Source organism: Lucilia cuprina, chromosome 6 (assembly GCF_022045245.1).
Source record: "Lucilia cuprina isolate Lc7/37 chromosome 6, ASM2204524v1, whole genome shotgun sequence".
NCBI classification, from domain to species: Eukaryota; Metazoa; Arthropoda; class Insecta; order Diptera; family Calliphoridae; genus Lucilia; species Lucilia cuprina.
Genome location: NC_060954.1, coordinates 35,033,096 through 35,053,856, shown reverse-complemented (window position 1 = coordinate 35,053,856; position 20,761 = coordinate 35,033,096). Strand labels below are relative to the sequence as shown.

The following is a 20,761-nucleotide window of genomic DNA, read 5'->3' as shown; positions in this document are numbered from 1 at the left end:
CACAACTCACTTCATTTCGTTGTCATCAACAAGCAGCAGCAACTGAAATATATGAGTATTCCATAAAATTTAACCATCAATGTTTTTATTTTAACGATTTCTTTACAAAATCAGAACAAAAAATATATTTCATTTTTGTTTCAGTCATGTATCAGCAACAATATAACTACTGTTGTTGTTAATGAAACTTGATGAATCGCTGTTGATGGTGTTGCTGTTGTTGACAAGAATTCAAAATGGGCAGATTTTAGTTTGAACCTTTCTATAGTTATTTATAGTTTGTATATAATTTTCATAAATATTAAGAAATTCAAAAAAAACATCTCATCGAAGTCGAGAATTGAAGTGGCAGTGCCTCTGTTTCTACATGCCACAGATCAGTTTGTAGTCAATCATTTAGCATTTAAACTTAAACCAATTATTACTTTACTACCAAACTGCTAAAAATAAAAAATATTAACGAAAACAGCAATTTAAAAATTAAAACAAAAATGCGGACATGTTAAAATCATGTTTAACATGTTGGTGAAAAAAACTGAATATAATAATTATAACAACACAAAAATTCACATTCTGATGAATATGAAAAAGATGAGTTAAAGATTCAATATCACATTATGGATATTGTCATCATTACCAGGTTTGATACATCATCGAAATACATGTATAACATACATAGTTAATTCATAAAGGGTCATTTAATGACTGAGTTGTTTAAAAAAGAAACAAATTAAAGTTGTTCTGTTTTATGAAGTTTTTATATTTTTGAACAATGTTTTTAGCATCAGGGATCAATTATAAAATAAGTAAGAAATTACAGTCGGTCATATCCTATTATAAGATACTGTTCAATGTTTTTTTTTTTTTTTTTGTTTAAGTCATCGAAGCTAATGTATTAATATTAATTTAATGTAAAATTAAATTTGTTGAAATAACGCACTGTAATTAAGTTTTCGTTCTTGTTTTTTATACTCTTCTCCTTCGTGAGAATAGGGTGTCCCGTGGTATACCTTTTTTGTAGGAATAACTCTTAAAAGATGCGTATTAATGTACTTAATATATGAAAAAATAATTTTTTTTTTCAAATAGCCTCAATTCCCTACCAGGAACTGAGAATCCGTTTAGAAAAGGTTACAAAACAGTTTTAACCCATTTTTTTGTGATTGAAAATATATAATAATTAATATCTAGGAACTGAAGCCAATTTAAAAAAAAAATATACTCTTCACCTTCGTAAGAATGGTATATTTAGAGAAATTGAAATTAATTAAGCTCTATCTGCCCGTCTGTATGTTTAAATTAATGTCGAAGTGCTTTAGGTGATCACCTGCCGTGTTGGCTTTAGTTCACAGTGGCCATTTTTAACTACTGAGTGGTCTTTTGTGACAACTCACAAGCGCCCCATTGTTGTTCTTACACGCTAGTTGAAATTTACGTATATGGAATTTCGGTCTAGTATACGTGCACTTTGCTTAAGTACTCATATGTACTCATATATAATCTCTGACCATTGCTGCCCAGTTGCTTAACTGCCGAAATACAGAAACATCATTTTCGTTTACAACCACGCAGATGGGATGGCCTCAATCATCAATGGTATCATCTGTATAAGTTATCCGTCATTTTTCACAGCACAATTTTCATTAATCCGACACACTCATAATGAACAACATCCGACACATTCATTCTAGGTATACGCGCTGGCAAGACCCGTTTACACCTTCATTCATTCTGTATCATAAAGATTTCCATCGCTTGTCCCTTACTCACTTCTCTGTTGTCATCGGCAACAGCACAGATTTTATTCCGAAATATAGACTTTACCGTATATCAGTCTTTGGGTTTATACTATAGCAATTTCGTGTATGCCAAAAGAATCTCAACCAACTGACCAGCCCGACATGTCAAATAATTCTAAGGAATGTCCGAGGAGTGAAGTGACTAAACTAGCTCATAGTCCCGGCGGACTCCCTCTCTTTTTCCGGGATTGCAATAACACAAACATGACCCCGTGGGGTTGTCTATATGTTTGTTGAAAACAAATTTCTGAAGACCGCAGATACTTCGTGATCTAAACCTTCAATATTTCTTTCAGATAGCTTTCAAGAAGATCATTACAAAAACAGCAAAATAGGACCATAAATGGATATATTAGCAAAAAAAAAATTCATGTATAAAGGTGTTTGTAATTATTATTTTAAAATTGGCAATATCAGAGGTGGAAAATTCGATGTAAGAAATTTAACAGAAATGGGTACAAATGAAAAAACAATTAAATTTTGGTACTTTTGCTTTCTTAAACTTGTACTTTTTGTGTTTTCTGTGATATTGCACCTACAAACATGAAATGAAGCAGTATAGTAGATGAGAAGATATAAAAAAACTGAGGCTCTTATTGGAGTTTTAAATGTACTTGGGAATTTGCTATAATTTTAAATCCAGATGTATTAAACAACAGAATAAAAATACTTCTCTAACTACCTTTTTATACCCTTCACCTTCGTGAGAAGGGTATATAAGATTGTCATTCCGTTTGTAATTTCTATAATATTATTTTCCGACCGTATAAAGTATATATATTCCGGATCCTTATAGATAGCGGAGTCGATTTAGCCATCTCTGTCTGTGTGTATGTTGAAATCAGTTTTCAGAAGCCCCCAGATATCTGAAAGATCCGAACATTCAATAATTCTATTGAAAATACGATCGAACGTACTCTTGTTTATAAAAACAAGGAAGAACGAGATCAGCAGAACAAGAGTAGCTGAGCGAGAGCAGCAGAGCGAGAGAAGCACTAGTGTGTTGTTATTGGCTAGAAACATGAAATTATGTATCTGTAGCCTGGCTTAAGTAAGAAGCATAAAATTGAACTTTTTGGTACTTTTTCGTTTTTCAAAAGGTACTTTTTGAATTTTTCAATACTATTGAATCTAGAAACATGAAATTAAGTTTGTAGAGTCCGGATTGGGCGAGAATACATAAAAGGCGACTTTTTAATACATTTTTCGTTCTAAAAAAGGTACTTTTTGAAATTTCTATATAGAAATATATTAAATTAATTATGTAGAGCCTGGATTAAGTGGGAATCCAAAAAAGGGGACGTTTTGGTACTGTTTTGTTCTTAATAAGGTACTTATTGAAATTTCTATAATATTTAACCTAGAAATATAAAATTAAGTATGTATAGTCTGAATGAAGTGAGAACCCATATAAGGGAACTTTCATCATAGTGAAGGGTATATAAGATTCGGCACAGCCGATTATAGAAGTCTTACTTGTTTTGTGGATATATAAAATAAAATAACCAATAACAATCACTTCCTAATGAGAAGAGATAATTATTTATAACCTTGAAATATGTACGAGGACTGTTTGATAAATTTGAAAAGAAAAATTCAAAATACACCATAGTTTAAAATCTTGTGGATTATTTTCAATATATTCATCTTTGATTAGATATTTTCAATTTATAGAACGATTTGTAATGGAATTAATTTTAATGAAATAGCTTAATTGATGTTTCAAAAATTGAAAAATTGTGAAATCCTTTTGGCTTCTTTTCAAGAAACGTTAAAAACAAAATAATCGTTCTGTATGATTAAAACAACAATATAGTTTTTTTAAATTGGTAAAAAGTTTTTAAACAGAAAATCGAAAATCGATGCTAATGGGTACATAGGATTCGGCACAGTCGTACTAAACGACTATATATTTTAATTCTCAAAGCCTCCTGCAGGTGATAAATCTATGTGTGTATATGTGAAATAAATAATTCAACCTTTTGGCTAAATAAAGCATTTACGAGTATGTAGTGTGTAGTAGCACATGGGAAACAGGGAGCACATGAGTAAATAATTATATTGTTATATTCGACGGATGACTGGTGATAACAACGGATTTAATGTTTAACAACGTTGCTAAAATTAAAACTTAAAATCGAAGGCAGTAACAACATAACATACGTACATTTATTTTTCGTTATAAAACAAAACTTAATAAAAATAATAAAAACAAAATAAAACAAATAAAAACATGTGAAACAACATGATTTATTAAAAATAAAAACGAAAGGTGTGTCAAAACATCCTCACGGTAGCCCACAAAAAATCTCACCTACATGGCAAAACTGTGCAAAGAAACACACAGCAACAAATGGTAGTGAACAACTTGCTTTGATCAAATGTGGTATGCAACGTGTACTGCAGCATGTCTCCTTGGATTTTAATGTGTAAATGAATGTAACTGAAGAAAAAGAAAAAAATATATATATGCCATAGTTTGTCTATTTATATGTCTGTTTGTTGGTCTGTCTTAAATTTCAATCAATTATTTACAATTTCATTTTCATCATTAACTGCACGCAAGCGCGTCTCTATCATTTAGGCTTCGTATAGATGAGACACGCATATACATATATTTTCATTCCTTCTTTTTGTTGGTATGCTGCACTAATACATCTGCATATTTTCCAAAGTCCAAGGAGTCCAAATTGTACACAATTATTATTACATCTCAATTTTTGTAATTCTGCATACCCTACATTAAATCTAAGATTTCTTTTGTGTCTTTTAAATGTTTATCGTTCGATAAATATCGATATTATTTCGATTATAACATCCCTCACGAATAATGGTGGCAAAATTCTTAGGAATTACGTCCAGACGTAATAATAAAGATGCATTATACGAAAATATCTTTATTAATCCCTTAAGTGTATTTCCTTGGATCAAGCCTAATCTAAATATTACTTTCGATCACATTTACTATTTAGTCGGTGAGCGGTGGGATGGAGACTAGATGATTTGGTGTTTGTGGACATTTAATTTAAAATACATTCACATCGGATGAGATAGAAAATACTTCAGCAGGAAGTTTTGTAATATTATTTACACGTCTACTTGCCAGTCAAGAATGGGCGAGTTCTAGATGAAAGATGTCAAATGCATATAAATATTTATGCGAGTATTAGAAAAAATCGTATCTTTTTTAAAGAAAAATATTGAAAATCGATAAGCAGCTTCGCCATAACCTCTACGAGAACAAGTAGCTCAAAAATAGACTTGGAACCTCTGACCCAATCTGAAATTTGTATTTCAGATAGGGCCAGATAGGTTCCTGAAGAGTATCAGAAAAAATCTTATCTTTTTTAAAGAAAAATATTGAGAATCGATAAGCAGCTTCGCCATAACCTCTACGAGAGCGAGTAGCTCAAAATACACTCGGAATGTCTGCCCCTATCTGAAATTTGAATTTTCAAATATATACAAAGCTATTATAGGATATCATATAAAGTAAAATGTCTTATAGAAAAGCCTCTTTAGGTACCTGAAAAATATCTAAGATAAGGTGTATATAGCAATGTCTTCTCATGATCAGATGATCAACCTTTTTCAATTTTCTAATAATTAAACTATTCAGCATTAACATGGAACTTGTTTAATTTAAGACAACTTAAAGTTGATCAAGAGAATAGGTTAAAGCAAATTGACGAGCTAGTGTTGAAAAGCACTGATTTAACATATTGAACTTATTTAATAAAAGTCCATCTATAAGTTAGGATAGGAAGGTTAGTAAGGAAGGTTAGTAAGTCTTCGTATGATCATCCTCAAAACAAAAGCTATGGCCGTGATGATATTCAAGATCAGTCCTTTTTATTTGACAAGATGTAGTTAATCATCAGCTCAAGACCACTTTTAGAATGTGGTAATAAGGTGCCTTGAATATATTAAAAGCCACCACCTTACATTTTCCAAAATCTGGAATGGAATGACACTATCTTTCCAAAAGGATGATTGTAAGTCTCCTAAAGATTATCTTCACCCCAAAAGCTTTAGTGTCGGTCGAAAAGAAAATTGTTGGACTCCTAATAGATTACAAGATATAATTTGTCATCATTTCAAGAAAGTGTTGAGAGGTAATGTAAAAGTTAGTTTTACTAAAACTGGCTAGAAATGTATAAAATAAAAATGATTTTTAAGAATTTTTCGAAGTAACATCAACATTCATAAATTAATATTAAATTCGTTTTATGAGAGTAAATCTCTAAGAGATATCGATATAGATAAAGAGAGTTAGTTATCGTGTTTTAATAAAGTACCTTGGATATATAAAGAGCCACCATTTTATATTCTCCAACATTTTGTGGTGATAGATATCATCTTTCCGATAGGAAGGTAGTAAGTCTTATTACCCCTTATGACGGGGTACAGGTTAGAATACACTAAAACCGTTAGGATCTGTAAAAGGATTTCTAGAAATGTTTTAACAATCCGGGAGTAACTTTCTCAACCAGTAAACTGATCGTGAACTCGTCATTCACATAAGATGATTTTGTTTGAAACAGCTATTCATTGTTTACAAAATTTAAAAAAAAATGTCACCTCGAAAAAGTAATAGTGGTGGTTATAGTCGTTAATATTTATACCTTATAGGACATTTCATTGTCATTAATTTCTTCTTAAATTCAAATCCTTAGTTATTTCCCATAAAATTCATGTTCGCAGCTTGCAACATATTTAATCAAGTCGTCTGATAACAATAATAACGAGTTCAAAATTTACTTGTATTTAAGTTTCGAATATATTTTATATAAAATTATTTTTAATGTAATAATTGTGAGTTGATATCCTGTTTGCATCTCTCTTTGCTTTCTTATCTTACATAAATCAGGATTTGGTTTCTTTGTTTAAACAAATCTTTACTTAAGGCGTTATTAGTTGCAACATGCAACAAGCAATCAAACTCTCATATAATGCAGCAACTAGATAGGTTACTAAATGAGTAAGCGCAACCATGATTTATCAAATGTTACACTAGTTTCAATTGTGTTCCTATTACTAACTAAACTATGAAAATATACATATAAAACATAAAGTGTTAAAACTTGCACAGGGAATGCAATAAATACCAGGAAAATTTGTTAAATTTTGCAACTTTTCGAAGACCAAAACAAACGCAAAAGTGACAGATGTTCACATGACACCATAGATTGTGCTGGAAAATGTAAATAAAATAAATACTATCACGCAACATAACGTTATGTTGCAACAGAAATTTATAGCAACATTTTTGTTTTATTTGCTGTTATCTAAGATATTGCTAGTAAACTGTTTAAAATCTATACATTATCGCTCAGTTCATCTTGGTGGAAAAAATGTGGGAAAATTATGAATAAAATGGTCATAAAAAGGTGGGTTATTTGGTTTTAGTGGACATTTTTTAAAAGGTTTTTGCATCTGTTGAGATCATTTTAGTTTACCTCCCTTTTGCCTAAGATTTTTACTACCGAATGATTTTACTACCGATGATTTACGATCTATACATTTTATTCTATGTGTAAGAAGGCATTTCATTAGAAAACAAACAAAAGTTTCTACTTAAAAGTTAACTGCCTGTTTTTAAATAATAAATATATTGAAAACAAAAATAAACTTTTAAGAAAAACAAAGCTTTTCTGACTTTTATTTTACAAATTTTGTCAGCCTGTGTAGTTTACAATCTACATATTTTATTCGACCTAAAAGAATGTATTTCATTAGAAAACAAAACATAAACTTAAAGTTTCAACTTGAAAACCATTAATTAAAGTCAAGAGATGCATCTCAAGTTGATCATCTACTCTTAATATTTTATGTTGTGTGTTTTTATGATTCCAAAGCATAAACATGATATTCGGGTTTCACGGGATCCCACAAACACTACTTAGTAAATAAAAGCCCCAATCTGACTCATCAGGATCCCAATCATGATCCAGCCTGTTGCTGCTTGTTAAAGATCCTTAATTATTACGATCGATAAGGATTGTAAACTGAGTTGGACTTGGGGGGTAATGTAGTAATAATGAAGTAATAGTTATTAATGTTTATACCCTACACCATTTTAGTGGGAGGGTATATTGGGTTTGTGCTGATGTTTGTAACATACAAAAATATTCGTCCTATACCCACCTTAAAGTATACCAATCGGCTTAGAATCATTTTCTGAGTCGATTAGAATAAAATTTATGGTAATTTTCCTTTTTGAGATGATGGCACGATATCGAAATACGTTTTCAATAGGAAAGTTTATTCGATCAAGTATACGGTACTTCCATCAGTTTTTTTTAAATCCATGCTTAAGACAACACTGTGCTTATGATAGTATGAGTAATTTAGTTTAACAACAATTAATTTCCAAGTTTCACCCAAATGCCAAAAGTAAAGAATATCCAACAAAAGAATATTTATTTCTAAATCCAAATGCCCCAAAAAACAAACTTCATTCCTAATAATAACTACTAAATGTAGATCGTCTATGAATCACTTGAGGGAAAAAAAACTAAAAAACTTCATCATGAATGATCTTCAATTTACACTCTTACTCATACACACGAAAAACTCATAAGATTTACATGGATGAATAAGTTAACATGCAGAGAGTGAAGCAGACGATTAGATGGATGTATGGACGGACGGACAGGCGCACATTAACACTCACACAAGCTCAAGAGATGTATGGAGATTTGAAATACAATTCCACCTGAAGTTAAATTCAGTTTGATTTATGTAATTATGGCGGAATTAAGACAATTAATTGCCAAGTCGTGCCACATACAATTAATGAGTTTGATGTAGGCAGGCAGGCAGCGGGTTGGTTGCTTGATTGGATTAAGCTAAATGTATATTTTTTTATTTAGTCATGTCAAAAATATTTGTTAAGAGCAAAAGTAAATTCAATATGAAGTTATTGTTATAAGGATAAAATTAAGAAATACTCTTAACTACGTATGCGGAAGTGCAATAACAGCAAATATACGCAACTTAAATCTATATATATCTATAATGTCAAATCATAGTGATAATGTTTAGAACCATCTAGATTACGAAAAATGCTTTTTCTCCTACCGTATTTGATGAACTTTTGTTTAATTTTGTCTCTCTTTTTTTCTAATCCAATGAATTGAAATGCTGTTAACGTCAATTTGAATTTGTTTGAAATCGAATAGACAAGAGTACAACAAAGTTGGATTGGTATTATTTACACGATTATGATCGTAAGATTAATGTAATTAACTGCTTAAATGAAATACAACAAAAAAAAAACTATTGATTGTTAACAAATACTTACTCATACAAATAGTCGCAAATAGACAATAGATTGGTAGCACATTTGACACAGCATGAAATCGTCATGTTAACGCATTAATCTTTAGGAGCTTAAAACGTTTATTAACTATTATTTACTGATATTGTTGTTTTCATATTTGTATTGTAACTCAAGCGATAAGATCTTAAGCACTGCAACAATGACAACAACAACAAAATGAATTAAGTCAAGAGAAAAAGGCGGCAAAAAACTATTAAAAAAAATACAAAAATACAATAAAATAACCATTTTGCAGTTGAAAATAAAATAAAATTTTATAAAAACATAACTAACAGAGAAATAAAATAATAATAATATGTTGTATGTATTGTACTTATACGAAGTCTATTGTATTTTAAAATGCCGCCAGTCATTCGTTCAAGCCAAACTTACTAACTGTCAGTTTATTTATTTGTTTGTTTGTTAGTTTTGGTTTTTTAAAAGTCAAACTAACTAAAAAAATATTTACAAACAAAAATACTCACACACCAACTACAATGTTGGAGTTTTGGAAGCAAACATTTAAAAAGTTATACACACGAATGAAAATGTTATTGTTATTATTGTTTTTCTATGTTTATGAGTGAGTTGTGCACTGTAAGAAAAATTCTACTTTAAGACCCAAACTGAAAGATTCTAAAGCTCGATCTATAAATTGTACTCTAAAGTAGTAGAGTTCTAATTTGTCATAAAAAAGTTATAACAAACTTACAAAAAATTTAGGTGTTAATGCCACGCTCACTTCCTCAACTATAATGTTTAAAATAATCCACTAATATCATTAAAGTTGTAAATATTTTGGAACATTATACTGGGGAGTTTTAGTAAGCAACCGCTTCCCTAGGGGGCAGATAGTTTACGGTGCAGTACATAAATAATTGAGTAGCTGCAGCAAGTGTTGATCTACTCACGAGTCACATATCACCGTCATCCTACAGAGGTGAAAGCGAAGGATGTACTCCAAGAAAGCTACAAGCTACCTCAGCCTTCAAATATAGGGGGCTCCGATTCCAAATTCTCAGATGATAATAACAACACCATTATAGCAAATTCCAAAAAGGTGAAAAAGGTTAGTTATAGCATATCTAAACTACCAATGAACTACCGTCTTCTAATATACAGTCGAAGCCAAGCCACACATCATTCAAAGAAATCTCAATTCAAAATCTAACTAGTAAGGGTGACAACACCAAGCCAGTTATTCCGAATAATACGGCAAAATCAACTTCGGAAGATGGGCATCTCAAAAGAAGCCCCGAAGGATAAAGTAAACAAGGAAAAGAACCTTCATCTTACGTCAAAGTTGACAGATGAGGACACCGGGACAATCTTTACTATGCAGTGTACGATGCCAATTACCCGACAGGCAAAATTCCAATAGTTCAGCAGAGTAAAGTAGAAGATCAGATCAGAAATAAGATAGTGCGGTACACCATCAATTTAAAGGCCAAACAATAACAACAATAAAGATCGTTAGAGTTTAGCATGGGCGTTATGTAGATGAGATTGGTATTTGACCAATGTGGTAGCACAGTAACAAACTTTGATCGAAATTATCAAGTTCGACGGCGCTAGACCGGGACTGGCAAAGAAGAGGTGCTCTTAAAGTCCATTTTCTTCATTAAAGTATATGATAGTAAACTTGGAACTCAAAATGCTGAGCTGGTCTCTTAAAAATGGGATGTCATTTACAGAAGAGAAGAACCAAAGATAATTCTATTTGTAGGGCTGTTACAACAAGCCCACGGCATTAGTAGTCACTACTGTTAACATTGAGGAGTCAACCTTAAAGCGAAGAGATTACATCCTAGAAAGACGTGCAGCTGTCTTTTTCAAAATTGGGCTGGGAAAACAGGTCCCGACAAGGAAAATAATTCTATGTATATAAAGTAGGCGTGAACTTTTTATAATTACGCCTATTTAAAACATTTTGATTTTGTCTGTCTGTTTTTAGTTAGTTAGTTTGAAGGAACAACACCAAATCCAAAAAAATATATACTTAGGCTTCTACCGGCTCTGTTGTTCGCTCTTTTACTAGTACCTCCGATCTACCGGACTAGAACACATATCACTAACCTATCGGAGGACGCCCACTGCGTAGTAACATACGCAGTGGCCGTAGGTTTGATACAACATTTTTTTCGAACAAATATATTTATTGTGAAGTCCAAATTTATATTTTTGTCGTGTCAGAATATATTAAATCTGATAATAAGTAACCGATTGAAAATTACAGATTTATTGAAAGAAATTTTCTTTTTGTTTCATTGTAAAACATTTTTCCTAATGGACTACGCTGTGCTGGATGCTATTCTAGATATCGTGTCATAAAGATTGAAAATTCACCGTTTTATATATATTATAAACTGTGATATCGTCTGAAATCAAAGACTTAACCTCTGTTATATATGCTGCTAAGATATAACAGATATATATATTATAAACTGTTATATCGTCTGAAATCCAGACGTTAAAGACTTAACCTCTGTTCTATCTTCTGCTAATTTTGAGATAAAACCTAAAGTATAAACATGTCAATTATTAATTAATAATTTAAACATTTCGAAAATTAAAGATTCGAAGAACAGGGGTTAAATTTTTAAGGTCGACATATTGGACTTTCGTCACACCACATTAAAATTACATAAATTAAGATTTCATTATGTTTTTGAAGACGTTGTAACAGTTTTCAAAAACGGTTTTTTTTTCAATTATAATGATAGGGACAGCTCAATCCTTTAGAAAAGTGTACTTTGGTCTCTTGTTTAAATATTTGTTGGCTTTCGTAAAATGTTATTGTATTTTTTCTTAATTTTAGATTAAAATATTTTAGGTAATTTAAAGTTTTTGAAAATTGGTTAATAGATCGCAATGATAATCACCGAAAAATATTATTCATACTAATTAATCTTCCAAATTTGAATTTTTTCGAAGTAATCATAGAAGATCCATTTCCTCTTAATCTGATAAGTTGCTTTTGCTTTAAAAAATGTTTAACATTTTTAATAAATTGATTGACTATATTTAGACAATTTTTTTTATTAATCCTCCTTTACCATATTTATATTAAAATTAGTTTTTTTCAGTGTATTTTTATATTGTTATAATAAATAATCGTTTGAATTGTTGTATGAATTGTATGTGGGTTTAATTATTTGACGGCATATTTATCACAAAATGAATGGTTTTGTCTTTTTTATAACTAAATATCTAGCAGATTTTTTTGTATGATCTAAGTTTTATTTATGTATATAAATTGAAGAGATGTTTTTTTAATATAAATTTTATTGTTATTTTTCTTTTTTGATGTTCGTTTTATTAACAAATTACTTTTATTTCGATTAATTATTGTCAGATTAGTATCCAGTTTTACATCATCACTTCTATGTGCCCGTATACCTGGCTTAACGCCCCAGCAGAGACAACTTTGCACTGAATCTCCAGATGCTTTGATTGCCTTGGGCGAGGGTCATCAATTAGGCGCACAAGAATGTCAATATCAATTCAGAGGTCATCGCTGGAATTGTACACAAGTGTGGAAGAAAGATGTGTTTGCACATGTCATGTTTGTGGGTGAGTTGAGCAATAAGTATTTAATTTTTTAGGTAATTTATAAAATTAAAGTGTGCTTGTTATATAGACTTTAAGAAAGCATTTTAGGTCAGTACTACTAAAGGGCTCCTCACACGACCACACTTTACGTATAAAAGTGTAATGAAAAACAAGTAAGAGTTCTATATTCGGCTGTGCCGAATCTTATATACCCTTCACCATGATGTGTTTAAAGCCTTTTGTACCTTTTGAAGAACGAAAAAGTACCAAAAAGTCCCCATCTATGGGTCCTCAATTAATCCGGGCCATACAAACTTAATTAAATGTTCCTAGGTTCAATATTGTAGAAATTGTAAAAAGTACCTTTTGAAGAACGAAAAAGTACCCTTTCATGAGTCCTCACTTAATCCTGGCCATACATACTTAATTACATGTTTCTAGGTTTAATATCGTAGAAATTGCAAAAAGTACCTTTTGAAAAACGAAAAAGTACCAATAAGTCCCCTTTTATGGGTCCTTACTTAATCCGGGCCATACATACATAATTACATGTTTCTAGGTTTAATATCGTAGAAATTGCAAAAAGTACCTTTTGAAAAACGAAAAAGTACCAAATAGTACCCTTGTATGGGTCCTCACTTAATCCGGGCCATACATACTTAATTACATGTTTCTAGGTTCAATATTGTAGAAATTGCAAAAAGTACCTTTTGAAGAACGAAAAAGTACCAAAAAGTCCCCTTTTATGGGTCCTCACTTAATCCGGGCCATACATACTTAATTACATGTTTTTAGGTTCAATATTGTAGAAATTGCAAAAAGTACCTTTTGAACAACGAAAAAGTCCCCTTTTATGGGTCCTCACTTAATCCGGGCCATACATACTTAATTACATGTTTCTAGGTTCAATATTGTAGAAATTGCAAAAAGTACCTTTTGAAAAACGAAAAAGTACCAAAAACTCCCCTCGTTTGGGTCCTCACTTAATCCGGGCCATGCATACTTAATTTTATGTTTCTAGGTTCAATATTATAGAAATTTCAAAAAATACCTTTTGAAGAACGAAAAAGTATCAGAAAGTCCCCTTTTATAGGTTCTCACTTAATCCAGGCTCTACATACTTAATTTCATATTTCTAGCCAATAACAAAACATTAGTGCTGCTCTCGCTCTGCTACTCTTGCTCTGCTGCTCTTGCTCTGCTTTGCTTTTATAAACAAATTACAATAACAATATTTACCGCATTGTTATGTATTTTGTTTTTGTTTTTTGCAGTTTCTGTCTGAGCATGAATAAAAAATCTAAATTTTATATGAAATTTTCAGAGGTTGTCTCGGTTTTTTGCTCATATCTCCGTTATTTATGGACCGATTTTGCTGATTTTAAATAGCGTTCTTGCCGGTCGTATGTCTGATAGAATTATGGAAGATTCGGATCTCGCAGATATCTGGGGTCTTCTAAAAACTGATTTCAACAAACATACAGACAGACAGACAGACGGACAGACAGACAGACAGACGGACATGGCTTAATCATCTCCGCTACCTATAAGGATCCAGAATATATATACTTTATAGGGTCGGAAAATTATATTATAGAAATTACAAACGGAATGACAAACTTATATATACCCTTCTCACGAAGGTGAAGGGTATAATAAAAGTTAAATTATTTCCGTATATCAATAAAGAGAATAAAAGTCATGAGATTTTTGTGTTTACACGATTGGTTTAAAACAAATTTTTAACAGATCGTATTACTTGCGAGCCACGCTCCCTATTGCTAGTTCGATCAAACAAAAGTATGGATTTTAATGCTTTCCGTGCAAATTTTGAGAATTTCAAATTTCCAGTTTTAATGGTTTCTCATATATAGAAATTTTTTTGGTGTTTAATTAATGTGGGAGGTGCCACACCCCTTTTTGTCGTCAGAACTTATTGTCTCAATTTATAATGATTCTAAAGTGGCTCCGTTGGGATTCTAACTGTATTATTTCAGATATTCTGCTTTGCAGGCTTGGGGATAATGATTACACAAAGTATTTCATTACTTGATCAATTACAATTACTTGTAATGTGTAATCAAGCAATAACCAATTACATTTAGTTGTAATTGAAGTTTTTCCACTAATAATTACTTGTAATGTGTAATTGACGAGTAACTAAAACCAATTACTTGTAATTGATTTTCTTAATTTTACTTTAACCAAAAATATGTTTTTTTTATGCAACAGGATCTCGAGAAGCGGCTTTCACCTATGCGATTGCAAGTGCGGGGGCAGCTCATGCAGTAACGGCGGCATGTGCCAGAGGTAATATCTCGCTATGTGGTTGTGATGTCCGCCACAAGCCCACATCGCGTAAAGGTTCACAGGCTGGTTTTGATAGTGCACCGGGTGAGGCACAACAGCCCTGGAAATGGGGCGGATGTTCGGCGGACATAGAATTTGGTATGAAATTTGCACGCAAATTTCTTGATGCCCGCGAAATAGAGGGAGATGCCAGAAGTTTAATGAATTTACACAATAATCGAGCAGGAAGAAGGGTAAATTCAAATTTCTAAAACAATATTTAAGGCCTTAAAAAAATTCTAATTAATTTTACATTACAGCTGGTGAAAAATCTTTTAAAAACTGATTGTAAATGTCACGGTGTCTCGGGGTCTTGTGTTATGAAGACCTGCTGGAAAAGTTTACCCTCATTTCGTGTAGTGGGTGATGTTTTGATGAAAAAATACACTAAAGCCAAAATTGTTCAAGCCGCCAAAGGCAAAAATGGACTGAAATTAGTTTTAAGCAAGTAAGTACATATTTAAACAATTAATTGAAATTTAAATATTTTTTTTAATAAATTATTTTTTTTATTTTCAGAAAAAATCGTGCCGGCAAGGTTATGAATTTTCCCAAACGCATGGATTTGGTTTATTTGCAAACGTCACCCAACTACTGTGAACGCAATATGCTAGAAGGTGTACAGGGTACTCAGGGTCGTGTTTGTAATCGCACCTTGCATGGACCTCAAAGCTGTGATTTACTTTGTTGTGGGCGTGGCTACAATACACACTCAATACGACGCACCACCCAGTGTCGTTGTCAATTCAAATGGTGCTGTCAAGTACAATGTGATGTCTGTGAAGAAAATTACGAAGAATTCACTTGTAAATAAAACTATTTTAATATATTTAATAAAATAAAACTTAATTTTAATCTTGCACAAAATTAATTCAATTTATATGTAATTTTGGTTGTAATTATTTGTGTGTATGTACTTATTTTACTTAATTATTATTATTTCACTATTATTACGTTTATATTTTATTATTAGATGTAGTTTTTTTCTAAATGAAGCTATTGTTGTTTATAAGTTCGAAATAGTTTAATGAAATTTTAACTTATTTTTTTATAATTAGTTTTTGTATTAGATATTGCAACAAATAAAACAAAAAGATAACGAATAATTAATACGAATGTAAAAATTTAAAAATATAAAAAAATCGATAAAAATATGATATTTAATAAAGAACAAATAAAAAAATATTAGAAAATGAAATATTCTAGTAAATCTTATTTAAATATTTAGTTATTTTTATAATTTGCCAGTTTTGGAGGCGTAATTTAAATAAATAAATAAATTTTATTGCAAGGCTTACATAACCCCAAATTCGTATTTTTGTCAACTGTGTATTACAAAATAAAGGCAACTTTTAAAGTATTTCAAATAAAAATTCAAGTTTTTATATGTATATAAGTATTTGATTATTTTCCTGCTGTTCGTAAATGTCGGTCATAGGTATATAACGGAGCATGGAACTTTATATTGATTATATATATCTATTAGTCATTACATGTCATATGTAGAGGGACCCTTACCCTTATCGTTAGTTAGTTGACTTGATGAAGTTATTTTCTGGATATATTTATCAATATTTTATTTGCCTCCAGAGTATTTAACTATCTAATCGGAGTTAAAAAAATCCGATTCTAGTTTCAAATAATATGTTTTCTGAATTGAAGATCCTATATGTCTCATTATATGTTTCTAGGTTGAATGTTTCATAAAAATAAAAAAAATACTTTTTTAAGAACGAAACAGTTTAAAAACTTCCCACTTATATCCCAGCAATATCATTATTTACCCGGTAAGTAAGCAAATAATATTGGAGAAAAGTGTAAGTAGTTACTTTTTTAAAACTGCCTTTACAGTTATTTTTATACCCTGCATCACCATCAGTCGTGATAGAGGTTATATATAAGTTTGTTCACTAGTCTATGTGAACAAATGTTCCATTAACAAGTTATTTTATCATTCTATCTGGAATGCTTTTTACACAAATATCGACTAGGGTAAGAACTAGGGTATTCAATTATTCGGGTTTTTGTCTTATTCGGTTTATTCGACAAATAATTATTTGAGGTTTTACGTTAGCCGGTTAATAATCGGATAATTAAAAATTATTCGGTTATTCGCATAAAAGGAAACTAGATGTTATTATTGCTTTTAACTATAATTTTCTTCATATACACCCTGTAACAATTTTGAAAAAAGCATTCACACATGGAAAAGTTGATATGCATGTGATTCCACTTATAGAATTGCGTGCTCCGATTTTTATGTCCTTATAAAAGGATTTCAAAGTTTAAAGCACTACAAACGAATATTTAAAATATTTATATGTATTTTATTATGCTAATATTGGTGTCAAATGAATGCTGGGAATCTGTACATTCTATCTATATTATTTACCTGTCTCACTTAGAGAAAAAACGAAAAAGAAATTAAATTTAAAAAGGTTTCATTTTCGACTCAAAAACTTTTTACTACTTTTTTGTGACAAATTTATTTACCTGTCTCACTTAGAGAAAAAACGAAAAAGAAATTAAATTTAAAAAGGTTTCATTTTCGACTCAAAAACTTTTTACTACTTTTTTGTGATAAATTTTCTTTATGATTTCCAATCCCTTCTTGATGATCTTGATGATTTGAAATAAATTTTATTATTTCGAAGGAATTCCATCTTTTGAAATTGTATGTCTTTTAAACTTTAAAGTCCTTTTACAAGGTCCACAGTTTCCTGTACGCAAAGATTTTTTCATGGTTGAAAATAACTTTTGTACGGTTTATTAACAACTTCTTTCACTTTAATTCTTTGTTTAGTTTTTTATTAAATACTAGAAATTATTCCTGTTTATGTGAAATGCTTTTTTATATAAAGACATTACTGTTGCTGAAAATTTATTAGAAATGCTTAAGAACACAACAATGTTCCAAAAAAAAACTGGTTGTAAAAATAAAAGCGATATAATTATTTCCATGATTTCTTTTCAAAAATCATCAAATAAATTTTCTTTATTATAGAAAATTGATTTAGAAATTAAGAAAAGAACACAATTTATTATAAAAATATTAAATTTTGTAGAATATACATAATAATTTTACTGCTTAATAGTGAGTTTTTCTAAATCGGTTAATTGATATAAGTTATTCGGTTTATTCATTATTTGAAATTTGACAATTTTCATTTATTCGAACGATTAATCGTCAAAAATTAATCGATTAGCCGAACGTCGATTAATCGTTTGAATACTCTAGTAAGAACCACAAACTAATTCCTTATTAGACACATGCTATAGAAAATTGGCTAGGGATCCTATTAAAAAAATAATTAATATTATTCATAACGAACACTCATTACTAAATTGTTGATGTTGATATTTATGGATCCATTTTGCTGTATTTTAATAGCTTCTTTTTGAAAGTATGTCAGACCAAGATATTTTAGTAAACATACAGACGGATAGGGAGAAAGACGGACATAAATTCAATAACACCGCTATATATGTTTATAGCTATATAGGATCAGAATTTTTTTAGAACTACAAACGGAATTACAAACTTATATTTATTTAAAAGGAGTTTTCTACTTTCGGGGGAAACTTTCTTGTATTCCCCGCGGACCAAAAAAAAAAAAAAAAAAACTGTAAAAAGACAAATATGTTAAATAAGATAAATAATATGTACAAAAAATACCTCGCAGTATCGACGGCAAGTGTTTATATGCTCGACACTGATGTGTCGTAGTCATTCATCATATTTCAATCAAAGCAAAAGTCTACTATGAAGGTGAATACCTTAGCCTCCGTGGCGAACAATGGCAAAAATTTTGCGGTGAAAGAGAAGGATGTACTAGAAGAGAGCTCTAAGCTACCTCAGACTTAAACATAAATGATGGTTCCGACACATGACTCGCAGATGATATCAAAACTATCACAGCGAATGACAAACTTAATGAAATTAACAAATTGTGAAATAATCCCGAGACGCTCCAAAGAAAATCGAATAATAAGAAAATGAGCTTTCATCTTATAATACAGCCATATCTCACTCAAAGGAACACGTTTCGGCGCTTAAAAGCACCTAAAAGGAGAAACTAGAAGGTGGAAAAGAACCTCCAAAGAAGACATGATTCTGCTATGCAGTATACGATGTGAGTAAGCTTCTTAGCTGGATAAGTTACTAAGCTGGAAAACCTACTATGCTGAGACTAGTAATGGACAGGGATCTTACGATGCACTGAAAGTCCACTGTCTTTTTAGAAGGATGGGACAGTAAACTGTTTAATGAGCGTATACTGGAAATTATTGGAATCCAAACTGGTCATATCTTTTAGAGGAAAGAAGAAACTGAGAAAACTCTAATTCTTCTAGGCATCGACCGTAGAGCGAGGAGGTGACTTAAAATACTACTATTCCTACTGCAACAATAGCCACTTTAGGCGAGCCACCAACACGAGGAGGTGATTAAGAAGACTACTTACTATTCCTAGGCCTGATAAGGACACTGCATCATTAGCCACTACAAGCTACCCGGTGGAGTCAAATCCATAGATCGAGGAGGTGGCTGTCAGTTTCAAAATTGGAAAGACTAATAAGATTGCTATATATAGGCCTGAGAAGGACAACGTGAAAAGTACCCACTGCATGAATAGCCACTTTAGGGTACCTGGTGGAGTCAAACCTAAAGAGCAAGAAGGTTGCTAAAAGGACTGCTATTCTTAGGCCTGATAGGGACAACATGAAAAGTACTCACTGCATCAATAGCCACATTAGGCGAGCCACCAAAGCGAGGAGGTGATTAAGAAGACTTCTTACTATTCCTAGGCCTGATAAGGACACTGCATCAATAGCCACTTCAGGCTACAAGGTGGAATCAAATCCATAGAGCAAGAAGAAGGCTAAAAAACTGCTATTCCTAGGCCTGATGCGGACAACATGAGTAGTACTCACCGCATCAATAACCACTTTAGGCTACCCGGTAGAGCCAAACACAAAGAGCGAGGAAGTGATTAAGAAAACCTTTTTTCCTAGGCCTGATAAGGACACTGCATCAATAACCACATACAGGCCTTTAACCCTAACTAGCTCTTTCCGGTCAGACTACATCGTGCTTTCAACAGACACACGGACGAACAGATATAGCTTGATTGTCTTAGAATTTAGTAAGAACCTAAAATACATATATATTTACTTTTGTGGTTCTATGATCAATATTTCGATATGTTACAAACGGATTAACCAAATCAATATACCCCACTATTTGCTTTCACTTTAAAATCATTTTTTTTCTGTCTACTCATTTCAAATTTATCTATAATATAACGGATTACTTATATTTTTACTACCTTTTTGTAAGTAAACATTACGGTTATTTTCTACATTACGGCAAACTACTACAAATAACAACCATTATTGCTTTTCTTTAAATAACTGTCATTCTCTTGTCAAAATTTCAAAATGACTTTTTCAACATTCCAATTGTCAGTTAGACAAAATGTTTTTTTCTGTTTACATTTATTATGAGTCTCAAATAGTAATGGAATCCTGTTTTTACTAGACTACTCCAAATTTTCCATAAAAATAGAGAAAACAGAGTAGTAGAGAGTATTTAACAGAGGTTGGTTGGTAGTTATCAAGTATCAATAGCGCGGGCGCTAAATAAAAGAACGGTATATTTTCATTGATTATAAATGTGTATCAAATACATGGTTGGCCAAAGAGAGAGAGAGTGACAAACTAACTGTTAGATACTGAG

At 31.3% G+C, this 20,761-nt stretch overlaps 1 protein-coding gene across 3 annotated transcripts in view; it reads left to right on the top strand.

Annotated features, from left to right (window-relative positions):
- LOC111688655 (protein Wnt-2) overlaps positions 1-16,162 on the top strand; it is a 38,378-nt gene extending 22,216 nt beyond the window's left edge. For all 3 annotated transcript variants that reach the window (XM_046955067.1, XM_046955066.1, XM_046955065.1), the window contains exons 3-6: positions 12,479-12,696; positions 14,908-15,218; positions 15,285-15,472; positions 15,544-16,162. In XM_046955067.1, coding sequence (XP_046811023.1) covers positions 12,479-12,696; positions 14,908-15,218; positions 15,285-15,472; positions 15,544-15,838 — 1,012 coding nt within the window. In that variant the 3' untranslated portion in view covers positions 15,839-16,162. The remainder of the gene's footprint in view (positions 1-12,478; positions 12,697-14,907; positions 15,219-15,284; positions 15,473-15,543) is intronic.
- The last annotated feature ends 4,599 nt before the right edge of the window (positions 16,163-20,761 follow it).